Source organism: Scleropages formosus, chromosome 16, assembly GCF_900964775.1.
Source record: "Scleropages formosus chromosome 16, fSclFor1.1, whole genome shotgun sequence".
Classification (NCBI taxonomy): domain Eukaryota; kingdom Metazoa; phylum Chordata; class Actinopteri; order Osteoglossiformes; family Osteoglossidae; genus Scleropages; species Scleropages formosus.
The window spans coordinates 1,711,505-1,732,199 of record NC_041821.1 but is presented as its reverse complement, the minus strand read 5'-3'; the positions used below and the strand labels follow the sequence as shown (position 1 = coordinate 1,732,199).

Below are 20,695 nucleotides of genomic sequence, written 5' to 3'. Positions count from 1 at the left end.
TCATTGAAATACTGAAGATGTCCTTCAACGCACACATTCCTACCTGAGCGCTACATCACAGCATTCAGAAATGGAGATTTCAACACTGAGGGCTCACCTGCGTCACTTTCTCTTAATTGTTGTGTGTCAAAGTAAAAGGGAAACAGGCAACGGATTCCCAAAGATCCCTTTTCCAGATTCCCGTTTTTGTCATATTGCTTCTTTGTTAATCTTTCTTAGGGGTGCCAATAATTTCGGAAGCCACTGCATGTACACTTTGCTCTATGTTCATATTTATTCATTTAGAAGATGCTAAACACATAGATGTTCAAAGCACATGGTGTTGAACTCATTTATGGAGCTGTCAGGAGATCAGGAGACCAAGTGGCTCTCAAAAACATTGGTTCGAGACCCTTTTTGTGTGCTGGCAGGGATTCAGCAGCTGTGAGGGGCAGATGGAGCTCGTTCCACCACATGAAGATGATGTATAGCTATACTTGGGAACATATACTGTGACCTGAAGAAGTGCATGTCTGCAGGATGACTTTGTCCAGGTGCCGCGTTACCGTGACGACAGCATCATGACGAACTCTGGGGACATGAGTATGGGGTGGAAAGCGTCAGTTGCTTGAGGTGTTATGCAAAACTGACCCGCCTGCCCCGCTTCTGTCCTCACCGTTGAAGTCGACAGCGCCATCACCGTTGAGGTCGATGTCCAGCAGAATCTCTTCCACCTCGTCCTCGTGGAGCTTCTCGCCCAGATGAGTCCTGATGGCTTCCTGCAGCTCCGCTCTGGTGATCCGGCCGTCGCCGTCAAGGTCGAACTGCCGAGGGGGCGAGAAGCAGGCGGCCCGGGGAAGAGCGGTGGTAAATGGAAGGGTAAGAGGGACGCTGTCCTCTTAGAACTGCTCTCACTTGCTGAGAACCTCTTTGGGCTGCTGGGCCTGGGCTCACCTTCCGTAGTGAGCGGTCAAGGGTCAAGGGTGACCACAGTGGCATTGGCGACGTGAGCCGAGGGCAGCATCGTTCCCTAGTAACGAGAGCTGTTGTCTTGCGCTCGGAGGACCCGGGTTCGACCCCACCTCCTGCTGCAGGAGCCTGGATCTAAGTACTGTACTTACCTCAAGTGATACAGTAAAAATTACCTTGCTGTACAGGTGCGTCGGTCTTAGTAGGTGAATGTAAGTTCTTTTGGAGAAAAGTGTCACATAAAATAAATGTACAGCTTGTGGATAAAGTGGGAATCGACACAGAAAAGGAGTTTAACTGTGAAGTAACTAAACCACAGTTATAAAGACAGCTGCAGAGGTGACTCATAGTAGGTTTACTGCCAGCTAGCTGTGTGTGTGTGTGTGTGTGTGTGTGTGTGTGTGTGTGTGTGTGTGTGTGTGTGTGTCGCTGACAGCCACCTCTTACAGGATGATGAAAACGCAGAAATCTGTTCAGTGGAATCAAAATGTATAACGTACCCGGACCTCAAGAGCTCTATATATACAGGGGTGGACGAAATAACAGAAACACTAAACGCAGCTGCAGAGATGAGTCATATTAGGTTATTGCCAGTTAGTAGTGTGTGTGTGTGTGTGTGTGTGTGTGTGTGTCGCTATAAAAAAGCTCAACTGACAATTATTGCTTTGATTTGCGAGTTTTCAAAGCAACGTGTGGAAACAGAGTTCCAAGAGGATAAAGAGTCAATGTCCAAATAACAGGTGCGTCAGTCACAAAAACTGCACAATTACCTAATGTGTCACAAGGAACAGTCTCAAAAACAACGGCAGCGTGTGGTAAACGTGGTAACCTGCATCGGCAAAGACGAATAAGGGTCGCGAGGGGAAGCACATCGACAGGGACGGATGGAGGTAAGTTCCTCAATGCCCCAAAATTTCGGCCTCAGAAATTACCACGGTATTACATGAGCGCTTCGGTGACCCGGAGTCAACGAGGACTGCAGCAATTTCCGGCAGGGCTGATTTTCAGAAGCCTCGTAACGTGGTGTAAAACCTGGTAAAAGGAGCACAAACCCTGGAGCCCTGAGCGATGAGAAACGGTAACGGGGTCCGACGAGTCGCCTTCCACCGTTCGCAACATCCGCACCAGTTTAAGTTGGGAGAAAAGCCAAAGATGCCTTCGCCCCGTAGTGTGTGTTTCCAGCTGTGGAACGTGGCGGGGGACCCGTGGTGGCGCGGTCACTGGGTGTGACGACTGCTCTCAATGGTCGTGTCACAGCCAGGGAACGAGGACATTTCAGAGGACCAGGTGCACCCCATGGCGCAAACACCGTTCCCTCGCGATGTTCTCAGATTCCCCGATGATCATGCGCCCACGCACACACGCTGCTAAACGCGTCCAACACGCTCCATGGCCTCCCAGTCCGCAGATCTAAGCATCTAAGAACCTCTAAGGAAAGTTGTGGGTTTGCCTTCTTTTCTGAAGTCCAGTGTTGCCCCTCTTCCTTCTTAGGTCCTTCGTGTTAATGAAGGTGTTTGTTATTTTGTCCGCCCCTAAATGCAGCCACATTCGCGACGTCAGCAACCGCGCGCTGTTGCGGTACGATGGTCGATGCTCTCACCTGTCTGAAGGCGCACCTGAGCTCCCGCAGTCCCAGCATGCCGGCCGTCTCCGCCCTCATCCTGGGTCCCATCAGGTCACAGAAGTCCTCGTAGTCCACCAGCCCCCCCACTGCGACAGGTGGACGGACAGCGGCACGGTCATCGTGCACGCGTCACACAAGCAGTACCGCGAGACGGTCGCCGAGTACTCGCGCGCCTCACACTCACGCCTCATCTTGATCTGCTGGATGATCTCGATGAGCTCCATCTCCGTGGGCATGTAGCCCATGGTCCTCATGCACTGCGCCAGGTCCTTGTAGTGCAGGTAGCCATCCTGGTCGTGGTCAAACTCCCTGAAGGCCTGTTTCAGTTCTGAGGAGGAGCGTGAAACCTGGTGAGCAGCACCCGAACACCGGTCTGGTGAGAAACGTGAACGTTAATGTGCTCGGCAACATCCGAACGCTGCCCTGGTCACCATCATGTGGATCACGGACCTGGTCGTGATCATCTACAAGATTCACCTGCTAGTGATTGTTGAGCGCTGACCTGGTGAGAAACATCTAAACACCGACCTGTTCTCCAGCTTCTAAACGCAACTTTCTCACCAACATGTGACTGCTCTGTCAAACCACCAAACCGACCGCGTTCAGAGGTCCCAGCATCTCCTCCGCTCACGTTCACCTTTCGTCTTGTGTTTGTCTATTTGTCGCACATATTTATCGAGTGTGAATCTTCCTCCATCGTCACGCATTCACATCTAACCGTTCACGCAGCTTTTTCTTACTGCAGCCGCACAGGCTGAGTTCACGTCTCTGCGGTGCGACCGCAGGGTTCCTCACGGGACTGGAACCGCCCTTCCTATCCCAGGTGCGCTTCTCTAGCCGCCACTGTGTGCGGTCGCTGTGCTCGCAAGAAGGGGCCAGAAGACATCTCACCATCCAGCTCCTCCTGAACCAGGTCCCTGTCCTGGGGAGAGAGGAACGTGAGAGAGGAACGTGAGAGAGGAGTTGGAGAACCGCACGCGGTCCTGGGGGGAGGGTTTCGCTGCTCTGACCTCAGCATTTGTAAGCACAACAGTTGTACCTCAGTCTTCCTACCCCACCATTTCTCACCATGTACTTTTGGCCCAGCATGTTCGCCCCAGTCTTCGTAGCCCAGCGTTCCCACCCCGCTGCTCCCGCGGTGGTCTTTCTGGGGGCCGACGGTACAAAGGAAGGAGCACAGCAGCGGGGGAGGAGGGTCTTTGAACTAACGGTCATTTTTTGGCTGATGCCCCGCAGACGCTTCCAAAGGCGTCCGACACACTCCTCACAGGTACTGGTACCGGCGGGAAAGTGTAAACGCGGTAAATCCCAGCATGTTCGCTGAGCTTAACCGGTTTAAATAGCGCAAAATTAGACGGCAAAGAGCGAGCGGAGGAATCCATAGCAATTAGCATGAAAGGCCTTATCAGAGCGCGCGGCGATCATTTCAACGCTGCCATCTAATCGGATTTCCCTCAGAGCCTCACACACCCTCATTAGTACACAACCCAGCTCACAGCAGCGCACGCACGCACACACAGAGAGAGAGAGAGAGAGAGAGAGAGAGAGGAACACACACACTACTGTTCACATAGTTCATTTACATGTATTAGTTTGCAAGACACTTTTCTCCAAAGCGACGCAGGTCTCAGAGAAAATACTATGAGCTCATTACATCCAGGGACATAAAGATTAACACAGTCTAAATTCACACACACACACACACACACACACACACACACGCACACAATGCTTCCACGTGTTTCTGTGTCACACCTCCTCCCCCAGGAGTGTTGAGACTGATGAAGGGAGATGATGAGTCCAGCAGGTTATTAATACATCACTAACACTCCGACTCAGGCCGAACGCTTCACGCTGGACTCGGCGTGTACGGTGTGTGTACGCTGCGTGTAGACCTCGGCCCGGGACTCACGAAGCCGAAGAGGCCGCAGAGGAAGGTGGAGTAGAGCGCGCTGACCGAGCCCTCGCTGGTGCTCTTGCCGGAGCGGGAGGAGTTTGAGGAGAAGCTCCTCTTCAGCCTGTGGTACAGGGACCCGGGGCTGGAAGCGGCGCTGGAGAAAGGGCTGCTGGGTAGGATGCGCTGGAGAGCGGTCCTCAGTGGGGTCAAGTCCCCTGCAGAGCGCAGTGGCGTGGAGGGGCAGCTGGAGGAGCGCAGAGAGAACGCCGTCAGCGTGAGCGTCGTCATCGTCAGCATCGCCGCCATCGCGATCACCTTCTTCACCCTCACCTGCCTGTAGGGGGCACTCTCCTCCCAGAGCCCCTGCCCTTCCCCCGGTGCTCCCTCGTGCCCGAGCCGACCGGAGAGGGCAAACAGCTGGCAGCGTGTCCCGGACCACCGGGGGGCGCTGAGAGCCGAAGAGGCGGATTAGAGAGCGGAAGAAGAGCGGAAGAAGAGCGGAAGAAGAGCAAAAGCGGAGCCTGCAGGAGGCACGCTGTATGGTAAATTACTGACGTTACCGCAGTGCCAGAGCGCGGCTCCTGTATGCATTGCACACGTAACGCAGCCAACACATCGCCACTGCCCCACCTGCCTCTGGACTCAACCGGGGTGAGAAACACAGCGCGTCTGTCGAGTTTCCACCGTGCCGTTATTATTGTGGCTGTTATTATTACTTATCGGAGGTGTTTTAACCCAAAGGCGCTGATCAGAGCATGAAAATCCACCTTCGATGGGTTCTAAGCCCGTTCCTTCGGCCCTTTTCCGACGAGCCTGGATCGCTGCCACCTTGCTCTCAAAGGACACGGGACTGAATCCCACCTCTTGCCGTTGTCCCCTCGATCAGGGTACTTACAGTGAAAGTATATACACCCTGCTGTACAAAGTGTGGTGAATCACTGTAAATAGCTTAACACTGTAAGTGTCCTTGGAGAAAAGTGTGAGATAAATGAAAAAGTGTGAACTCCATTCCACTCAGGTGCGGAAGCAATCAAACACACACACACTCACACACGTGCGGCAGGCTGAGCCGCTCCCCTCACCTGCGAAGCGGCGGCGGCAGCGGGAGGCGACGAGGCCCACGGGCATGGCGGAGCGTGTCCTGTGTGGGACGAGGACAGAGGAGATGTGCAGAGACACGAAGACGAGCCGCTCTCGCGCTCCCGGTGTCACACGCGCCCTCCGCCTGTCAATAAGACCATCAGAGCTGATTATCGCACTGGCTAAATATGTGCAGATTAGGATGTGAATTATGGGCGATGAAGAGGACAGCACCCTGGGGGGTCAGTGTGGGGCTGCGATGGAGCAAACTGTGGACAGGGTGAAGAGGACAGGTTTTGAGGGAGCTGCGGGGTGTTGGGCGTCACACCGCGTGTATGTGTTCGTGCTTCGGCCACACGCCAGTTAAGGTCGGTTTGTGTGCGACGCCACTCCTCCTTCCTGCCGAAGGTCCGCCGTGTCGTTCCGCTCCATCGGAAGCTGCTTATGGTTCCTCTCGCTGCCCATTACCTTTTTAATGAGCGTGAGAAGCCACAGAGAAGACCTTAATTAAAACCGCTGGGATGAAGGAGTCCTTCCGCTGGCGACACTCCCTTTGCGTTACGCTTACATTCTCTCCTCAACGTTTCCTCATTAGGATTCAAAGGCAGTCGACTCACTGCGCTGCTCCACTCCTTACTTTTTACAGGATCTCCATGTACGCATGATAAATATCTCCAAAAGAGCACTGCTAAAGTTAGAGAAAACAGAATAAATACAAACAAGCTATACATTTCAATGTATAACATCCACCTCCAGCCCTCGAAGCAGCTGAATCCCTCTCATACTCAAGAAGGGTCTTGAACCCATCTTATTGAGAGACACTTCTCTCCTGATCTCCTGACGGCTCCATAAATGAGTCCAACATCATCTCCTACAATTATCTATGTATTTGCTATTTGAATGTCACTTCTATTGGAGCTTCTGGAGGGATGTGAACCAACAACACGGTGGTGTCAGATACACAAGCTGTGTGTCCGTAGCCCCGTGTCTGCATCTGAAGCTCTTCGTCTGTTGTTGATGCTCTTCTGTTTACTCTGGATTGTACATTCCTTTGGAGAAAAGTGTGTGACAAATTAATAAATGTAAATCTACACGGACATATTTAACTGATTAACGAGGAATCAGTGAAGTGAAGCTTTTAATTACCCATGATGCTCGCTGCCTCTCTCTCAGTGTGTCTCGTGTCCTGAATGCATGCCGCAGTGTTTATTTCTGGTAAATGCTGATTGGGCCTGGGTTAGAATAACACCTTTGAGAGGGAACACGTCACGTGTGGTTTATTTTGGACCTTCCATTTGTCCCTGAACAGCAAACTTTGATTCATCCATCACAGGGGGCTACAGGACTGCCGCATGGTCTACAGGGGGCAGCAGAACTGGGGCATCAGCGGGCAAAGGAGCTGACTTAGTGCTGAACCACGCCTTAGCGCCGCTCCTAGCCGGTTCCCGCGGGTCCCTAGTCGGCGCCCGCATGCGTCAGAGAGCGGTGCTGTACCAGATTCTGGCACCTTCCCCGCTGGTGCAATGCACCCAGTGCGCTGGAGCCAGAGCCCATGCTGCCTTTCTTTGTTCTCCAACAGCAAGCCCAGGGTCTCCCCCCGTGATCCTCGATTGTCCCCTTTTAGGTGGACGCCTGGAAGGCCACCGGTCTTGACCTGCTTGGCAGGGGGTCCGCAGTCCCTTCTGCCTCCAAGAGATGGGAAACTCCAGCACAGGTGAGCGGGTCAGCAGGTGGTGTTCTCACTTAGCAGAAACCGGCAGGACTGCAGGTTCAAAACCCGAAAGACATTGGCTCTTGCCACTGATTCACACTCACCCCCTGCATCTCCATCTGTTGAGACCTGTAACTGAGCAGAGCTCTAAGTTATGCATGTTGCCCTGGATAAGGACCTGTTCTTCGCAAGTACACAAAGTAAAAAAGTAATGGGCTGGAACCCAGCATTTGTACTCTGAAGGCAGAGCGTTTTGACCCTGAGGTCCAACGTCCGGCTGAGGGGGAGGAGGCTTTTCGCTGCTTGCTGCAGAGGTGTGTTTGACAGGATGCCGGGGTCCTGTTTTTGTGTGTTGTAATCACTGTAATCCGCTTGCGGGGACACTGACGGCCAAATCAGAGGCTTCCAAACATGCCAACGGCTCCGGCACTGCCTGTGCCAAGCCATGGTCGGCTGCTCCTGCGGGCTGACGCAAAAGTGCCGTGGAAGCGTGTCATTTTCGCAGCAAGCACTGAACGCTCGGGCAGCGGAAAGGTCACTCGTCCTGCACAGCGATGTGCGTACATTTTAGCATGACTCTCCTTCATGGACACCTTCTTCTCCGCATCCCCACGCTGGACTCTCGCATTCTAAAACTTATGAACAGGACCCTGCGAGCAGAGGACACCGTGATGGCCAACGGGACTTGCTCCCGTTTCCCAGCACTCCCGGCCGCCTCCCACCACCCTTCCACCCACCGCTGTCCCTACACCCCTGGACCAGAACCCGGACCTAAGGCCTCGACCCTGGAAACTCCTTCGAGGACTCATCCTGACAGCAGTTCCCGAGACGGCGCGCGTGAATCGGTCTCGATGACCTTCGGCTCGAACGCTGCACCGGTGCACATGCCTACTGACTACTGCCCCCATCCCCAACCCCCAGGGGCCACATGACTGAAGCATGACTGAGGCATGTTTGCCAGCAAGGAGCGTTCCACCATGGCAGCATACTTAGAGGCCTCTGGGGATCATTCCCCTTGACACTGATGTAAAGATGAAGCTTGACAGAAGCCAGCGGAGCTAAAGAGAACTGGCTGATATCTTCCATCTGACGTGCTGGATGCGCTTTCTACGTCCCGCTGCTCACATGGCGAGCTGGACCTCGCAGTGCGCAGTGATGGACGGCCAGTCACTTGTGTGCTGACAAGACTCGCCTTTTGGGAGCGATGGTGCTTACAGCAAGCCAACGCTCGGCAAGTCGGCGCTCGGCACTTATTTTAATCTCGCTCAGTGAGCCGTTGCAGGTCCCGCTCGGGTTATTGAGAGAGGGCATCGCTCCGCCTCCTCGATCACACGCAGGAGCGTGTGAATGTGCAGTGTCCTGTGATGCGCTGATGTCATTCCTGTTTCGGCAGAAGACGCGGCTCGGGGCCCCGCTGCCGGCGCTCGGCACTCCGCGCACACGGCTGCTGGAGATGGACCAGGAGAATTCAGAATTTAGCAGGAAACGTCACAAGCAGAGGCAGGGGGAGGGGCAAGAGTGGAGGGGGTAGGGTGGCGGAGGGAGAGAACGAGAGAGAGCGAGCGAGAGAAGGAGAGAGGTGGGGGGTTATATTGACTCAGCTCAGCTTTTGGTCATTCACCAGTGTGTGATCGACACAGAGGACATGCAAGGGGACATGATGGAGCTCAGAAACGGACGAGGACTGTGACTGGGTATGTGTGTGGGTGTGCGTGGGTGTGTGTGTGCACTCGTGCTCACATAAGTGTGCATGTGTCTCAGTGAATTCCCTCTTACCCCTGCCTAGGTGAGATTCCTTTCTGGTAGAAATGTGTCACTGAGATTCGTGTTGCTCTCATCGCGTGGTCGCTCCCCATCTAGGAGGAATGAATGAATGAATGAAACCATGTGATGGACAAACTGTGGTCGGTGTTCGCACACGGCATCCAGTGTGCATGTGTGTGTGTGTGTGTGTGTGTGTGTGTGTGCATGCGTGAGTGAGCGAGCAAGCGTGTCTTTGCGTGCATGTGCTGGTGCACCGTTATGTGAACATATGTGTGCTCCTGTGAGTCATGACTTCTGCACGTCACTTTTATTTTATGACACTTATTATTATTATTATTATTATTATTATTATTATCAGCATGTGCTGTTATTGTAACTCCTGTTTCTTCTCTTCCAGGTCACACACATCTTCACTGTAATGCGGAACACTGGAAAAACAGGACTGTAGGTGCAGTTCACACCTGCGTTGCGCTGAAAACATCTGCGATGTGAGAGAAAGTTATCATTTGACATCTCGAGTGTCTCGATGGACACGACAGTATAGCAGCCCTGCGCTCAGAGGGGCAGCGAGCGCAGCAAAAACGGAGTAGCTGACGAGACGCCGCCGCACTTGGACACGGGAACACTTGAGAGGGAGAGGCGAAGAAAGAGCGCGAGGGTGCGAGGGAGAGCGGGACGCACGCAGGGGGACGGTGGTAGATGACCGTATCCGTGTCCTGCCACCCTGACCCTTGTGCCCCTGTTCTCGGCCTCCTGTCCCCGTGTCTCAGCATGAGCGTGTCGAAGCCCCCCCGGCCTCACTCCCACTTCCTCCCGCACCCGCAGCCCCCCAACCCCTCGGCCCACCTGTCCCTGCCGTCGGGGGGCAGCTCTCTGCCAGCTTCGCCCTCCCCTTCGCCCACCCCCTCGCCCTCGCCCGTCAAGATCTCCATGCAGGAGCACTTTGCCATCAACGTGTGCCCGGGCCCCATCCTGCCCATCCCGCAGATTTCCGACTTCTTCCCGCGCTTCCACGACTTCCCGTGCCCACCGGCGACAGCGCAGCAGCGCGACAAGCAGGCGCAGCGGGACGCTGGGAAGGACCGTCAGCGGGATGCCGAGGACGAGCCGGAGCTCGTGGACTCCGACGATGATGAGAGTAAGCCCTTGATTGGCAGTTCGGTGTGTCTTTGTGTGTCTTTGTCATTGTGGTCTTCGCCGCCCGTGTGTTAAAGACGGTTTCAGATATCGGTCTGTGTGTGTGAGTGTGTGTGTGTGTGTGTGCGTGTGCGTGTGCGTGTGCCCTGGGGGAAATTGCTCCCGCACACTCATGTTTCTGCCAAACGGCTTTAGGGGGTGTTCTTGTGACGGGTTTGGAGGAGCTTCTACTGACATACTGGACTAATGTGAAATACTTTATGTGCATTTGTGTTATTAAGTGACGCACTGCAGCCCTCGCTATAACATGCCAGACGTGTTCGGGTGGCCATTGGGTTGCAGCCCCTACAAGAGTTCAGCTGGTATTGTGCTGGTTAAAGCTGCTGCCTTTGGAGCCAAAGGTTGTGGGATTGAATCCCACCTGGAACTGCAGTACCCTTGAGCAAGGTACTTACCGTAAATTGCTCCAGAAAAATTACCCAGCTGTGTAAATGATCGTAGATACGCTAACAATCTACTGAAAGTACGCAAAACCAGTAACTGTAAATCTCAGGGGTTGTGACCCTGCGATCGCAATGGCCTCGTTCCCCAACGACACACCCAAAGTGCCCGTTCACAATCACCAGCGATAAAGAGAACCTGTGGCGTCATGTTGCAGCCTATCTGGGCACCCTGGAGTTCAGCCTCCTCTTCGACCAGGAGAACAACTGCCTCCACTGCACTGTGCACCGCGCCAAGGTACGTGAGTCACCGAGGACCTGCCGCCACAGCCGCGCACAGTCCACCCGCACCCACGCCATACTGTGACCGTTTACTCGTACAGGAAATCATCTGCTTTTCACATTTACCGCATTACACCTAAAACCTGCGTGCAACACGGCGATGTGACTATGCCCGTCTCACGTGATCTGATTGCATCATTTCCTGTGTCTCAGGGCCTGAAGGCCATGGACTCGAACGGACTGGCCGACCCCTATGTGAAGCTACACCTCCTGCCTGGAGCGAGCAAGGTCAATATGACGCGACGCCTGCTGCATGACCGCGCGGTCGTGTTCACGGTCTCCTCGTCACTTCTGGGCCCCTCGCACCACATTTGGGTTTGGGTGTGAACGGGAGCGCTGTATCTGTGAGATGATCGCCGTTATGGGCTCGCGGGTGAGACAACTGAGCTCAGTGAGAATCGCAAACAGGCGTCAGAATGTGTGGGGGGGGGGGCAGGCAGCGAGCCGACAGACATGCGGAGTTGCGAACACTTGCAGTCAGGTGGAGGTAAATACACACAGACGTACGGAGAGACAGGTAAGGACACAGTAGCTGTAACCCCCTGCCACCCCATTGCCCCCCCACCCCCGTTTGCCCGCCTCCCTTCTCCCCTTCCGTCCCGTCGCTATCGCTCCATTCCTCTTCCACCTGCTTTGACCTTGGTTTGCTTTGGCGGAGGAGAACGGGGGTGTGAGCGAGCAAGGGATGGAAAGAGAGAGTGAGAGAGACCGGCGAAGGCATGACAGCAGCAGGTGGTTGTCATGGAAACAGGGAGGATTGTTACACGGCTCACGTCAATGGCAGAATGAGGATAAGGATGGGGAGAGAGAAGAAGCGTGCACATGGCCAGCGGCCCTCGAACCCGGGCGGGGGTGCCAGACGCAGCGGTCCAGTTACATGGAGGGCAGGCAGAGGGCACCGCGGCCGGGCCTGGGGTCCCGCTCGCGCACCGAAGGTTCTGAAGCCACGGGAGGGAGGAAGGAAGCGTGACGGACCGGGATGGAGATGCGGAGCATGAAATATTCAGGGAAGGGAGCATCGGCGCAGACGAGGCCAGATGACGAAAGCCGCCGGAATTTGCTGACACCATATGTTGTTTTGGGCTAGAACAGACCCAGCGGTGTGGATGGAGACGGGAAGCGGGGTGGGGATGGGGGTGGGGGTGGGGGTGAGCTCGGGTGGCGGGACTCAGGCACACTGAGAGTAAGAGGTGCGACACGTGAGTCACACTCGCAGCCCCGGCTGGATCACACACCCTGATGCGTTTTGTCTAGCCGATGGGCGGAGCCTGTCGACCCTCACCTCCCCATACCCCCTGCAGGTTCCCTCCACACTCACTCCACGCTTGTCCACCGTTACCCTACCGTTCTTATATACTTGCTCTGCCCTTACTCAGTCTTTATTCTGCCTCTTTCCCGGCTCTTGCACCACCCTTGCGCTACCCTTACCCCACCCTTATGCAAGCATAACCCCCGCTGTATTACGGGAGGTCACTCCCTCTAAATGGGCCAATATGCAGCTCCGTGTTCCCAAAATAAAGTCTCTTATTGTAATCATGTTAGCGGCGCGTTCACTGTATTTACTGTCAGCACCCATTTGGGCCGATTCCTCGCGCTTGTTGGCACCGCTCGCACCCGCAGCTGGCTGACCCCCCTCCGTCAAGCAGGTGTATGGAAGTACCAGAGGGGAAGAGATAAATGGGCTTTTCTTTCTTTCTTTCTTCCTTCCTCCCTGCAGGCAAACAAACTGCGCACCAAGACCTTGAAAAACACACTGAACCCCGTGTGGAACGAGACTCTGGTTTACCACGGTATCACCGCAGCCGACATGACCACGAAAACGCTCAGGTACCAACTCGTCTCGCGGTCTCCTGGTCAGCTCCCAGAATGCCCCGCGTGGCGGGTGCTGCAATGGACTCCCCTTCCCCTCTTTGACCGGTGGTGTGCAGACCGCTTATGCTCCGCATGAGTGTGTGTCCCTCGTGCTGCCGGTGCTCTTCTCTCGGACCCTTAGAGCAACACGCAAAAACACGTCTTTTACATGGAAACAAAGGCACACGGAATCCCCTGGGAGCCTCAGCCGACGGCATGAGCATCGAGTGCTCCGTTCCGCAAGTTGGTGTCCGTAGATTGTGTGATGTTGCTGATGACTTTCACATGGGGAGAGACTGGCACATGCCACCCGGCATGAGGACCTGCTGAACTAACCCAGCTAAAGCAACCGCTGCAAACCAGCTAAACCAACTAATCCAGCTCGTAAAAACCAGCTAAACTCCCTCAAGCTGATCTGCTGAGGAAGCTCCTCCGCTTGTGCTTGAACACAGAGGCTCCGTGAAACTTTCCTAGCCATAGGTGTAATGATGGTCACTAGCTGGCTTAGGTGGGCGGAGCCATTGGAAAAGATGGGTGGGGCCATGTTAGATATTGTGGGCGGAGCCATGAACCGCGGCGCTCAAGCAGCGTGGGCTGTCGGATGGAAGGGTCTTGAGCCTGTGTAGCGTGCAACGGAGTTCTCAGAGGCTTCCACCCAAGGCCACGTGCAGCTCCACACACACACACACACACACACACACACACACACACTCGCAGAACCCTGTGATGAAGGAACAGTCTTCGATATGCAGAGTATGAATGAAGGGGAAACGAGCTGCAGCGTGATCTTGTTTTTGACGCTGCTCGTACGCGTGATGATGTCGAGATGGGGATGGGGACGGCGCTCTGAGTCTCTGTGTGTCGCCCGCAGGCTCTGCGTCTGCGACATGGACCGCCTCGGTCGCAACGAGTTCATCGGGGAGGTGAGAGTGGCTCTAAAGAAGCTACACGAGGGGGAGACCAAGAGGTACAACATGGGCCTGGAGAGACAGGCGCAGGTCAGCAGTGTGCGTCCGTGTGTGTTTCAGGGTGATGTGTGTTCGTGTCGTGTGCTGTGTCTCATCTGAGTCTCCTTGTGCACGGGAATTAGTGATGCGTCTCGTGCACGTCTGGATGGTGTGTGTGAAATTCAGTCATTTCTGCAACGACTGACTCGTGTTCGTGAAGTGTTCGCTGGCTCCTGAGTTACATCTTTTTGAGGATAAAAAATTTACAGATCGTTCAAAGATCTGTTTTCTAAAATCCCCTAATTTTAGAATTCTTCTTAGAATTTCTAAAATAAAAGAGTGAGCGTGACCTGCGTTTACCCTCCGAGCCAGTAGGTGTCAGTAAAGAGCAGCAAACGGGAGCGCAGCACCGCCTTCGTTCGACTCACTTTCACGGCGTTCGCAGCTCACGTCTGGGGTTCCTCTTGTGTCCGAGATCAGTGACAAGACAACAAGCGTTTCGTGTGTTTATGGAATGAATTGGCTACCAGCTACTGTCACATAGCACTCTGTAGAAAGAATGTTTTTTTTTTCTGTCATCTTAAGTTTGTTTCAATTTTAGTGAAACTCAGAGTTAGTGCAAAATTCAAGCAAGAAGTCCCACAAGTATTTTTTTTCATAGCTATGTTTGATTTTTACAGAATCAAAGTAACAAAAAAATCCACGGATTTCTGCACTTTACCTTTTAGTGATTGTGACGAAGCCATGAAAGAGACGTTGGAGTTATGAACAAACCGAGTTACGAACACGCCTCTGGTCCCGGCCGTATCTGCAAGGGGCGCGAGGAGCCGCTGGAGGAATAAGTGTGGGTCTGCATACCGTCTTCTTACATGACCCTTTCCTCCTCAGAACAGAGAGGCCCACAATGCCGTGGTGGAACCCGGAACCCTGGTGGCCGAAGAGGAGGCACGTATCACCCCTGCTCATTCCTAGTCTGGCCACACCTATTCGGAGGATTCCCTTCATGTGAAATGCAGCGGAACTGTCCGCGCTGTACTTTCCGCTCTTTGTCACTCTCCTTGGACCATTGTTGTTAGGCCTTTAACGTCCGGCGACGAAGGTAAGAGCGTTACGTTTGCTCCGAATAGCAGCGGGCGCACAGTGAGAACCGTACCATGTGTGCAGCAGTAATCGGTGCCTCGGTAGGTAAACAGAGTTTAGGTAATTACGCGCGCGGTGATTACCCAGCATGCCTCGGGCTGTGACAGACTGCGAACCGGCCGGCTGGTGAGCGCTTCTGTGCCGCTCACTGCGAGATGCCGCCACGTCACCGGGTCTTCGGCGAGAATTTCTCCGACACGTTGGGAACATTGGGTCCCGTCACCGGGGCTGTGACCGCAAGGTCAGTCCTCATCTGACTCCTCCCACCTCGCGTTTGGCTGACTCGGGCAGTTGCTGAGGAACCTGTGGTTCTCAGGTCGAGTTCCCTTGGTCAGGTCCTTGTGCCCTTGTGTAGTTGAGATCCCCTTAGTCCTTGAGATCAGGTCCCTGTGGTCCATGGTTTATGGTTACTTTGGCTTTGCACTTTACTGGGGAGGGACATGCGGCCTCCTCGAGTGGCAATGTGGCGGTACGGGCCGATGAGAGATTCTGATTGGCTGTTTTTCCCCCCATTCCCACCCCACTTGTCCTCCAGAGAGGTCGCATCCTCGTGTCGCTGCTCTACAACCAGGAGAAGAGCTCACTGTTTGTGGGCATCATCCGCTGCGCCCACCTGGCAGCCATGGACTCCAACGGGTACTCGGACCCCTTCGTCAAGATGTGAGTACGGCCCCAGGGACGGGGGGCAAGGTGCCTGCAGCGGGCCAATGTGGACGGGGGACGGAAGTACTCGCAGTATAAAATGGTGTGGCGTCATAGAGGCGTACAGCGAAGGAAGGAAAGTAAACGCTGTACTCTGGAGGCGTGTGTACCGTGGTACCGCGAGCCGGATTCCCCAGCGTGCAGGATGCTGCCGGGTGATGCCGCGGAGGCTCCTTCCGCTGTGTGTGCTCAGCAGCTCGGCAAAGAGAATCGGCTTTAGCTCACAGAGTATCAGCTCTGAGCTGGGGGGGTTGCACTAAGGGGGTGTGTGAGAGAGAGTGTGTGTGTGCCTGTTTGTCTGTGTGTGTCTGTGTGTGTGCGGTCGTGCTAAATGCGTGCGCGTCTGTGTGCGCGCTCTCTCCTGCAGCTCGCTGTGCTCATTCACACTTCCTTCACTCCTCCCCTCCATCTCTTCCTCACTTCTCTCTCTGCGTCTTCAGAGTTCAGGCTGAAGCTGAAGAGAATTTTACTGCTTTCAGCGACATTTCTGTACATATTTCCAGTAACGTGGAGTCAGAACAGCACAGAAATCATACAGACAACTAGTAACAAGTAAACCGACAATGCTCTCCCTTCCCCCTGACTCCGCCTCCCTTTTTGCCCCTCCCTGACTCCGCCCCCAGTCTGCTCCTCCCAGTCCGCTCCTCCCTGGCTCCACCTCCCTTTTGCCACTTCCCTGACTCTGCCTCCCATTCTGCTTTGCCCTGACCCCGCCTCCCTATTTGCCCCCCCGACCCGCCCCTTGTCTGATCCTCCCAGACTCCGCCTCCCAGTCATCTCCTCCCTGACCCCGCCTCCACCTGCCCCGTCCAATCTCTGCCTCCCTGACTCCGCCTCTTTGTCTGAACCTTTTACTTCTTTCCCGTCCAGTGTCCTGCAGCCCGATGTGGGGAAGAAGTCCAAGTACAAGACCTCAGTGAAAAAGAAAACTCTGAACCCGGAGTTCAATGAGGTATGGTACCGCGGTACAGTTGTCCTCCTAAAACACACACACGTCTGATCGCTGTTCCTCAGAGAGATGCAGGGTGGAGGGGCAGTGGGAATGGAGGCGATACGAAGCCTAAAGCATTTAAGTGAGAGCAGTGAGCTGGACGGGCCAGAGGTGGCACTCATGTGACCTTTGACCTGTGACCCAGTGCCCTCCGGTTCCTGCAGGAGTTTGTGTATGAAGTTCCTCATGACCAGCTGGCTAAGAAGACCCTGGAGATCTCGGTGTGGGACTATGACCTGGGGATGAGCAACGATTTCATAGGTGAGCGAGAGAGAGAGGGAGAGAGAGAGAGAGAGAGAGAGAGAGAGAGAGAGAGAGAGAGAGAGTGCGGCAGAGCCGGGCGAGCAAGTGGGGGGGGGTTGGGATGGGGGTGGGGGGCTGTGTGGCTAAGACAGTGACACTCTCCGTTAATCACGCGGTTTTTGTTTATTGAGTCCTGTTCCTGCGATCACTGTCCATCTCTCCGATTCCTCCCATGTGCCATTTTTAGGACCGTTAATCTCCGGTCCAAATATAAAGGGGGTCGTGGGGGGGGGTGGGGGTGTTACCAGAGGTGTCGCGTTTTACTGTCGATGTCTTTGCTGGTTCCTCGCTCTCAAGAAGTCACATGTACTCAGGGGGGCCAGGCCCCTCTCGTGGGGGGGCTAAACCAGTGCTGGAAGTGGGACGGCAAAGCGGGGGGGGGCTGTGGAGACGGTTCGAGAACAGGGCCTCATGGGATAGTTTGAGAAAGCGGCGTGCGGACGTCAACACGGTGAAACATGGTACAGCAGCTAAAACAAACGTACAGTGCGGGACATTTATTACTGGTGCACGGTATTAGTTGGTGTATTATTCAGAATTATTGTGTGTAATATTCAGAATATTAAACAGAAGACTATATAATAATAATAATACTTATTATTATTAATAATTATTATTATTATATTATAATTATTATTATTTGTAGGACACTTTCTGTAAAGTGACTGACACTGTTCAGCATTTTATCATTATTTACCCATTTATACAGCAGGCTAATATTTACTGTATCGGCTGAGAGGCACTAGAGCCGGAGCGACGACTCAAAGCCAGACCTTTGATTTCTTGTAAACAATGAACGTTTAATCATTTAACGAATCAGTCAGTTGTTGTGAGGGTCGACAAGTCGCTGTAGACTCCCGCAGACGTTTCCTCAGCACTCGTGTAAAACCACATGCTGGGCGTCTAGAAGGTGGTCAGCGCAATGTCAACGTCAACGTCAAGTCGTCCGCGCAGTGTCTACGCAGACCCACTTCATCATGACCCACTTGTCTCGTGTCACTAACGGCCGGAAAGTCCAAAGAGACGCGCGTCTATAATGACAGAGGTTCCGGAATTGTCCGCCGCGGTGGTCCCTGAGCCCCGTCCAAGGTGGCCTTCGGAAGTTCCTTTCTCCGCCCAAATCGACTGGACAACGACGCGGTCGAGGGCCTCACGCCTCGTTCCAAAGACAACGAGAAGTAGCTGACATCTGCTCTGTATGCTTTCCGGAAGCTTCCGTGGCCGAGGCAGGAGCTCAGAACTGTCGCTGTGGACGGTGTGGACGGCAGACCCTGGGGTCTCAGGCTCAATAATAATCTTTCAGGCCGTGTCCTACACCGTGTTCCGGTCCGCGGTTTCATCTGTGGGACTTTTTCCATCAGGAATTCAGGTCCTGATCCACTGCTGGGCGGCGGGTTGTGCTCTCCGACCTTACGCCTTGTTCCACCTGTCAGCAACATTACCCATGAGCACCTTTGTATGGTGGGGGGCGGGGGGGTCAGTGACCCTGCACAACAATAACCTAATATCTCTCTCTCTCTCTCTCTCTTTCTCTCTCACACTGATTTGCGCCCCCCCGTGTCCTGTTCCCCGCTGCCGGCCAGGGGGGGTGGAGCTCGGGATCAACGCTAAGGGACAGCGGCTCAAGCACTGGTTCGAGTGCCTGAAATACACGGGGAAAAGGGTGGAGTGCTGGCACACGCTGACGCAGCAGGGGCAGCCCAGCAGTGACTGAAACAAACACACACACACACACACACACACACACACACAGTATCCTAACGCAGGGACCTATGCATGCACATTGACAAAGGCACATCTGTTGATACAGCAAATAAGTAATGTAATAATACCAAAATTAATAATGATACTAATACTACTGCTAATAATAATAATAATAATAATGAATTCATTAATTATCATATCTTTTGTAAACTATTCACTGAACAGTTACTGCAATAATAGGACCAATAACAGGAAAAAGAATCAAGTAATAATAATTGTTGATATTGACTTTTCCGTGTTTATGGATTTACTGAAGATGAGACCTGTAACGTCACCACGGTAACGGTGGAGTTACCCCACACACGTGTCATTTCCTCCTCTGCGTGACCAGAGTTGGTGTGTAACCGTGCTGTGTGTACCCTGGACGCCTGTTTCTCTCTCATCACTCCATCGCCGTGGAGTCACTCCTGCGTCCTCTCTTCTCGTGAGAAAAGCACAAGGCAGCCCCACTCCTGCTGCGGGAGGCCGTGCGTCGTGTTCCGTGTGTGTGTGTGTGTGTGTGTGTGTGTGTGTGTGTGTGTGTGTGTGCGTGTGTGCGCGTGTGCGCGCGCGCGTGTCGCCTGTTGCCCCCAGTTGTCTTTGCGTGTGCGTGGGCCTGTCTCTGTGTCTCTACCTGTTCCCATGTGCATCTGTTCCTGTAACTGTCAGCCGGCCTCCGTCCTCAGGTACAGCAAGGGGGTGGGGGGGGGCGAGAGAAAGGCATGCTGGGAAAGTGGGCTGGGTGCGGTCGGGGCGACACGGCCGTCTGAATGCGGGACCTAGACGGGGCGTGACGGCAGGCGAGGACAACCCCCAAAGAGGCGCGTCTCGGCCGCAGCGCGGAACCGACCTCCAGCAGCAGAGGATGCTGGGATACCTGTGGCGGACTGGTCGGGACGAGGAGTCCCAAGAAGCACACTTAGCGGCGCAGGGAGCGGAGGAAACGAGCGCATTTCCGTGTCTCTCTATGCAGTTTCGCACACGGTGCCCATGTGCAGATGGTGGCGTTTACATCAATAATGTGGTAACGCATCACTCTCCAGCATGAGTGTAACGATGTTGTTACAATGTCCTGTTTTGTAACGTTTTTGTATCTTTAACATCTGTGTGGGAAACCGTGACGTGACCGCCTTCCTGTGGTGAGTCTGTGTAGGTGCAGCCGCAATAAATGGATTATGTGTCCAACCTCTGGAATGCGGTATCTGCGTGGTGGGGTGGGCTCTTCCTTCCTGTCGCCATGGAAACAGATGGATGTGTGTGTGTGTGTGTGTGTCGCATGCTCGCTCTGTTATGCACCCTGTGTGCTGCTGTGACAAGCGGAATTGACGCTCCCACACCGTAACGCTCACATCACTTTCTGACAAACGCATTTCCCTCCGTCCGTCTCTCTCCTCGAAGGAAAATCCACTGCAGCGGAACTGGCGTGAGGCCACAGAACGTGTCGCGACTTCTCTGAAAAGTGGCTCCTCAACTTACAAGCGGCCGAGTTACAACTTTTACAACTTTGGAACATGTTCCAGGTTGTTTATTTTTGTTTTCTAATGTTTCCATTTGAGTGAAAGCGACCAGCGTTTACCTGCCCGCCCAGTAGGTGGCGGTGAAGAGCAGCGAAACAGAGAGAGCAGTAACTTCTGAAGGAGCTCCGTTCAACTCGCCTCCCCGGTGTTTACAGCTCCTGTCTGGTGTCCCCGAGTGCCGGCGATCAATAACAAGATCAACAACGTTGCACACGTTTTTGGGTGAATCGGTCAACGGTGGGCCCTGAACAGGAGATTGTGGACACATGGTTAATTTTTCGGTCATTCTAAATTAATTTTTATCTTAATGTACCTCGCAGTTAGTAAAAATACTACAGTAATTCCTACAAAGCATTTTATTTTATTTTGGAACCTTTATGTGAGGTTTCTACAGAAACTAAAATGCAAATAAATGGAGGAACGCCTTCTTAACACATTATCTACTGTGATTTCGTGGTAAAAGCTAGTAAGGCGAGGAGCCAGTCGACACTTATTTTCCGAGGACGATCACAGTCCGCAACGAGGACATTGTGGCCATTGAAAAAACACCCAGTGAGA

General features: G+C 53.8%; 2 protein-coding genes across 4 annotated transcripts; one reads left to right on the top strand and one right to left on the bottom strand.

Moving 5' to 3' along the window:
• Nucleotides 1-515: 515 nt before the first annotated feature.
• cabp4 (calcium binding protein 4) lies at nucleotides 516-5,597 on the bottom strand. The gene is made up of 8 exons (XM_018735716.2): nucleotides 5,552-5,597; nucleotides 4,800-4,917; nucleotides 4,485-4,713; nucleotides 3,464-3,494; nucleotides 2,757-2,900; nucleotides 2,549-2,658; nucleotides 656-803; nucleotides 516-570 (listed from the first exon to the last, which is right to left on the bottom strand). Exons 1-8 carry the CDS (start codon nucleotides 5,595-5,597, stop codon nucleotides 542-544), a joined length of 855 nt encoding a protein of 284 aa, XP_018591232.1. The 3' UTR covers nucleotides 516-541.
• A 2,873-nt stretch (nucleotides 5,598-8,470) lies between these two features.
• On the top strand, nucleotides 8,471-19,154 carry doc2g (double C2-like domains, gamma). 3 transcript variants are annotated; one of them, XR_001965302.2, is made up of 11 exons: nucleotides 8,471-8,954; nucleotides 9,422-10,162; nucleotides 10,820-10,899; nucleotides 11,097-11,171; nucleotides 12,661-12,770; nucleotides 13,666-13,792; nucleotides 14,630-14,686; nucleotides 15,417-15,541; nucleotides 16,454-16,535; nucleotides 16,720-16,835; nucleotides 18,461-19,154. XR_001965302.2 is itself a non-coding variant. In XM_018735918.2 (11 exons), the coding sequence occupies exons 2-11, from the start codon at nucleotides 9,724-9,726 to the stop codon at nucleotides 18,589-18,591; spliced, it is 1,323 nt and encodes a 440-aa protein (XP_018591434.1). In that variant the 5' UTR covers nucleotides 8,480-8,954; nucleotides 9,422-9,723; the 3' UTR covers nucleotides 18,592-19,154. The 3 variants fall into 3 exon arrangements, 2 of the variants coding, with proteins under 2 accessions (XP_018591434.1, XP_018591435.1); XM_018735918.2 differs by having other exon boundaries at nucleotides 8,480-8,954; nucleotides 16,739-16,835; XM_018735919.2 differs by lacking the exon at nucleotides 8,471-8,954 and adding an exon at nucleotides 9,090-9,164 and having other exon boundaries at nucleotides 16,739-16,835.
• Nucleotides 19,155-20,695: the final 1,541 nt, after the last annotated feature.

Bases quoted from the DNA above. Each gene is read 5' to 3' on its own strand.
- doc2g (XM_018735918.2), top strand. From the start codon at position 9,724: ATGACCGTATCCGTGTCCTGCCACCCTGACCCTTGTGCCCCTGTTCTC. The intron at 10,900-11,096 runs GTACGTGAGTCA...CCTGTGTCTCAG, and splicing joins GCACTGTGCACCGCGCCAAG to GGCCTGAAGGCCATGGACTC. The intron at 11,172-12,660 runs GTCAATATGACG...TCCTCCCTGCAG, and splicing joins TCCTGCCTGGAGCGAGCAAG to GCAAACAAACTGCGCACCAA.
- cabp4 (XM_018735716.2), bottom strand. From the start codon at position 5,597: ATGCCCGTGGGCCTCGTCGCCTCCCGCTGCCGCCGCCGCTTCGCAG. The intron at 4,714-4,799 runs GTGAGGGTGAAG...GCGCTCCTCCAG, and splicing joins AGAGTGCCCCCTACAGGCAG to CTGCCCCTCCACGCCACTGC. The intron at 2,901-3,463 runs GTGAGATGTCTT...GCTCCTCCTCAG, and splicing joins GGTTCAGGAGGAGCTGGATG to AACTGAAACAGGCCTTCAGG.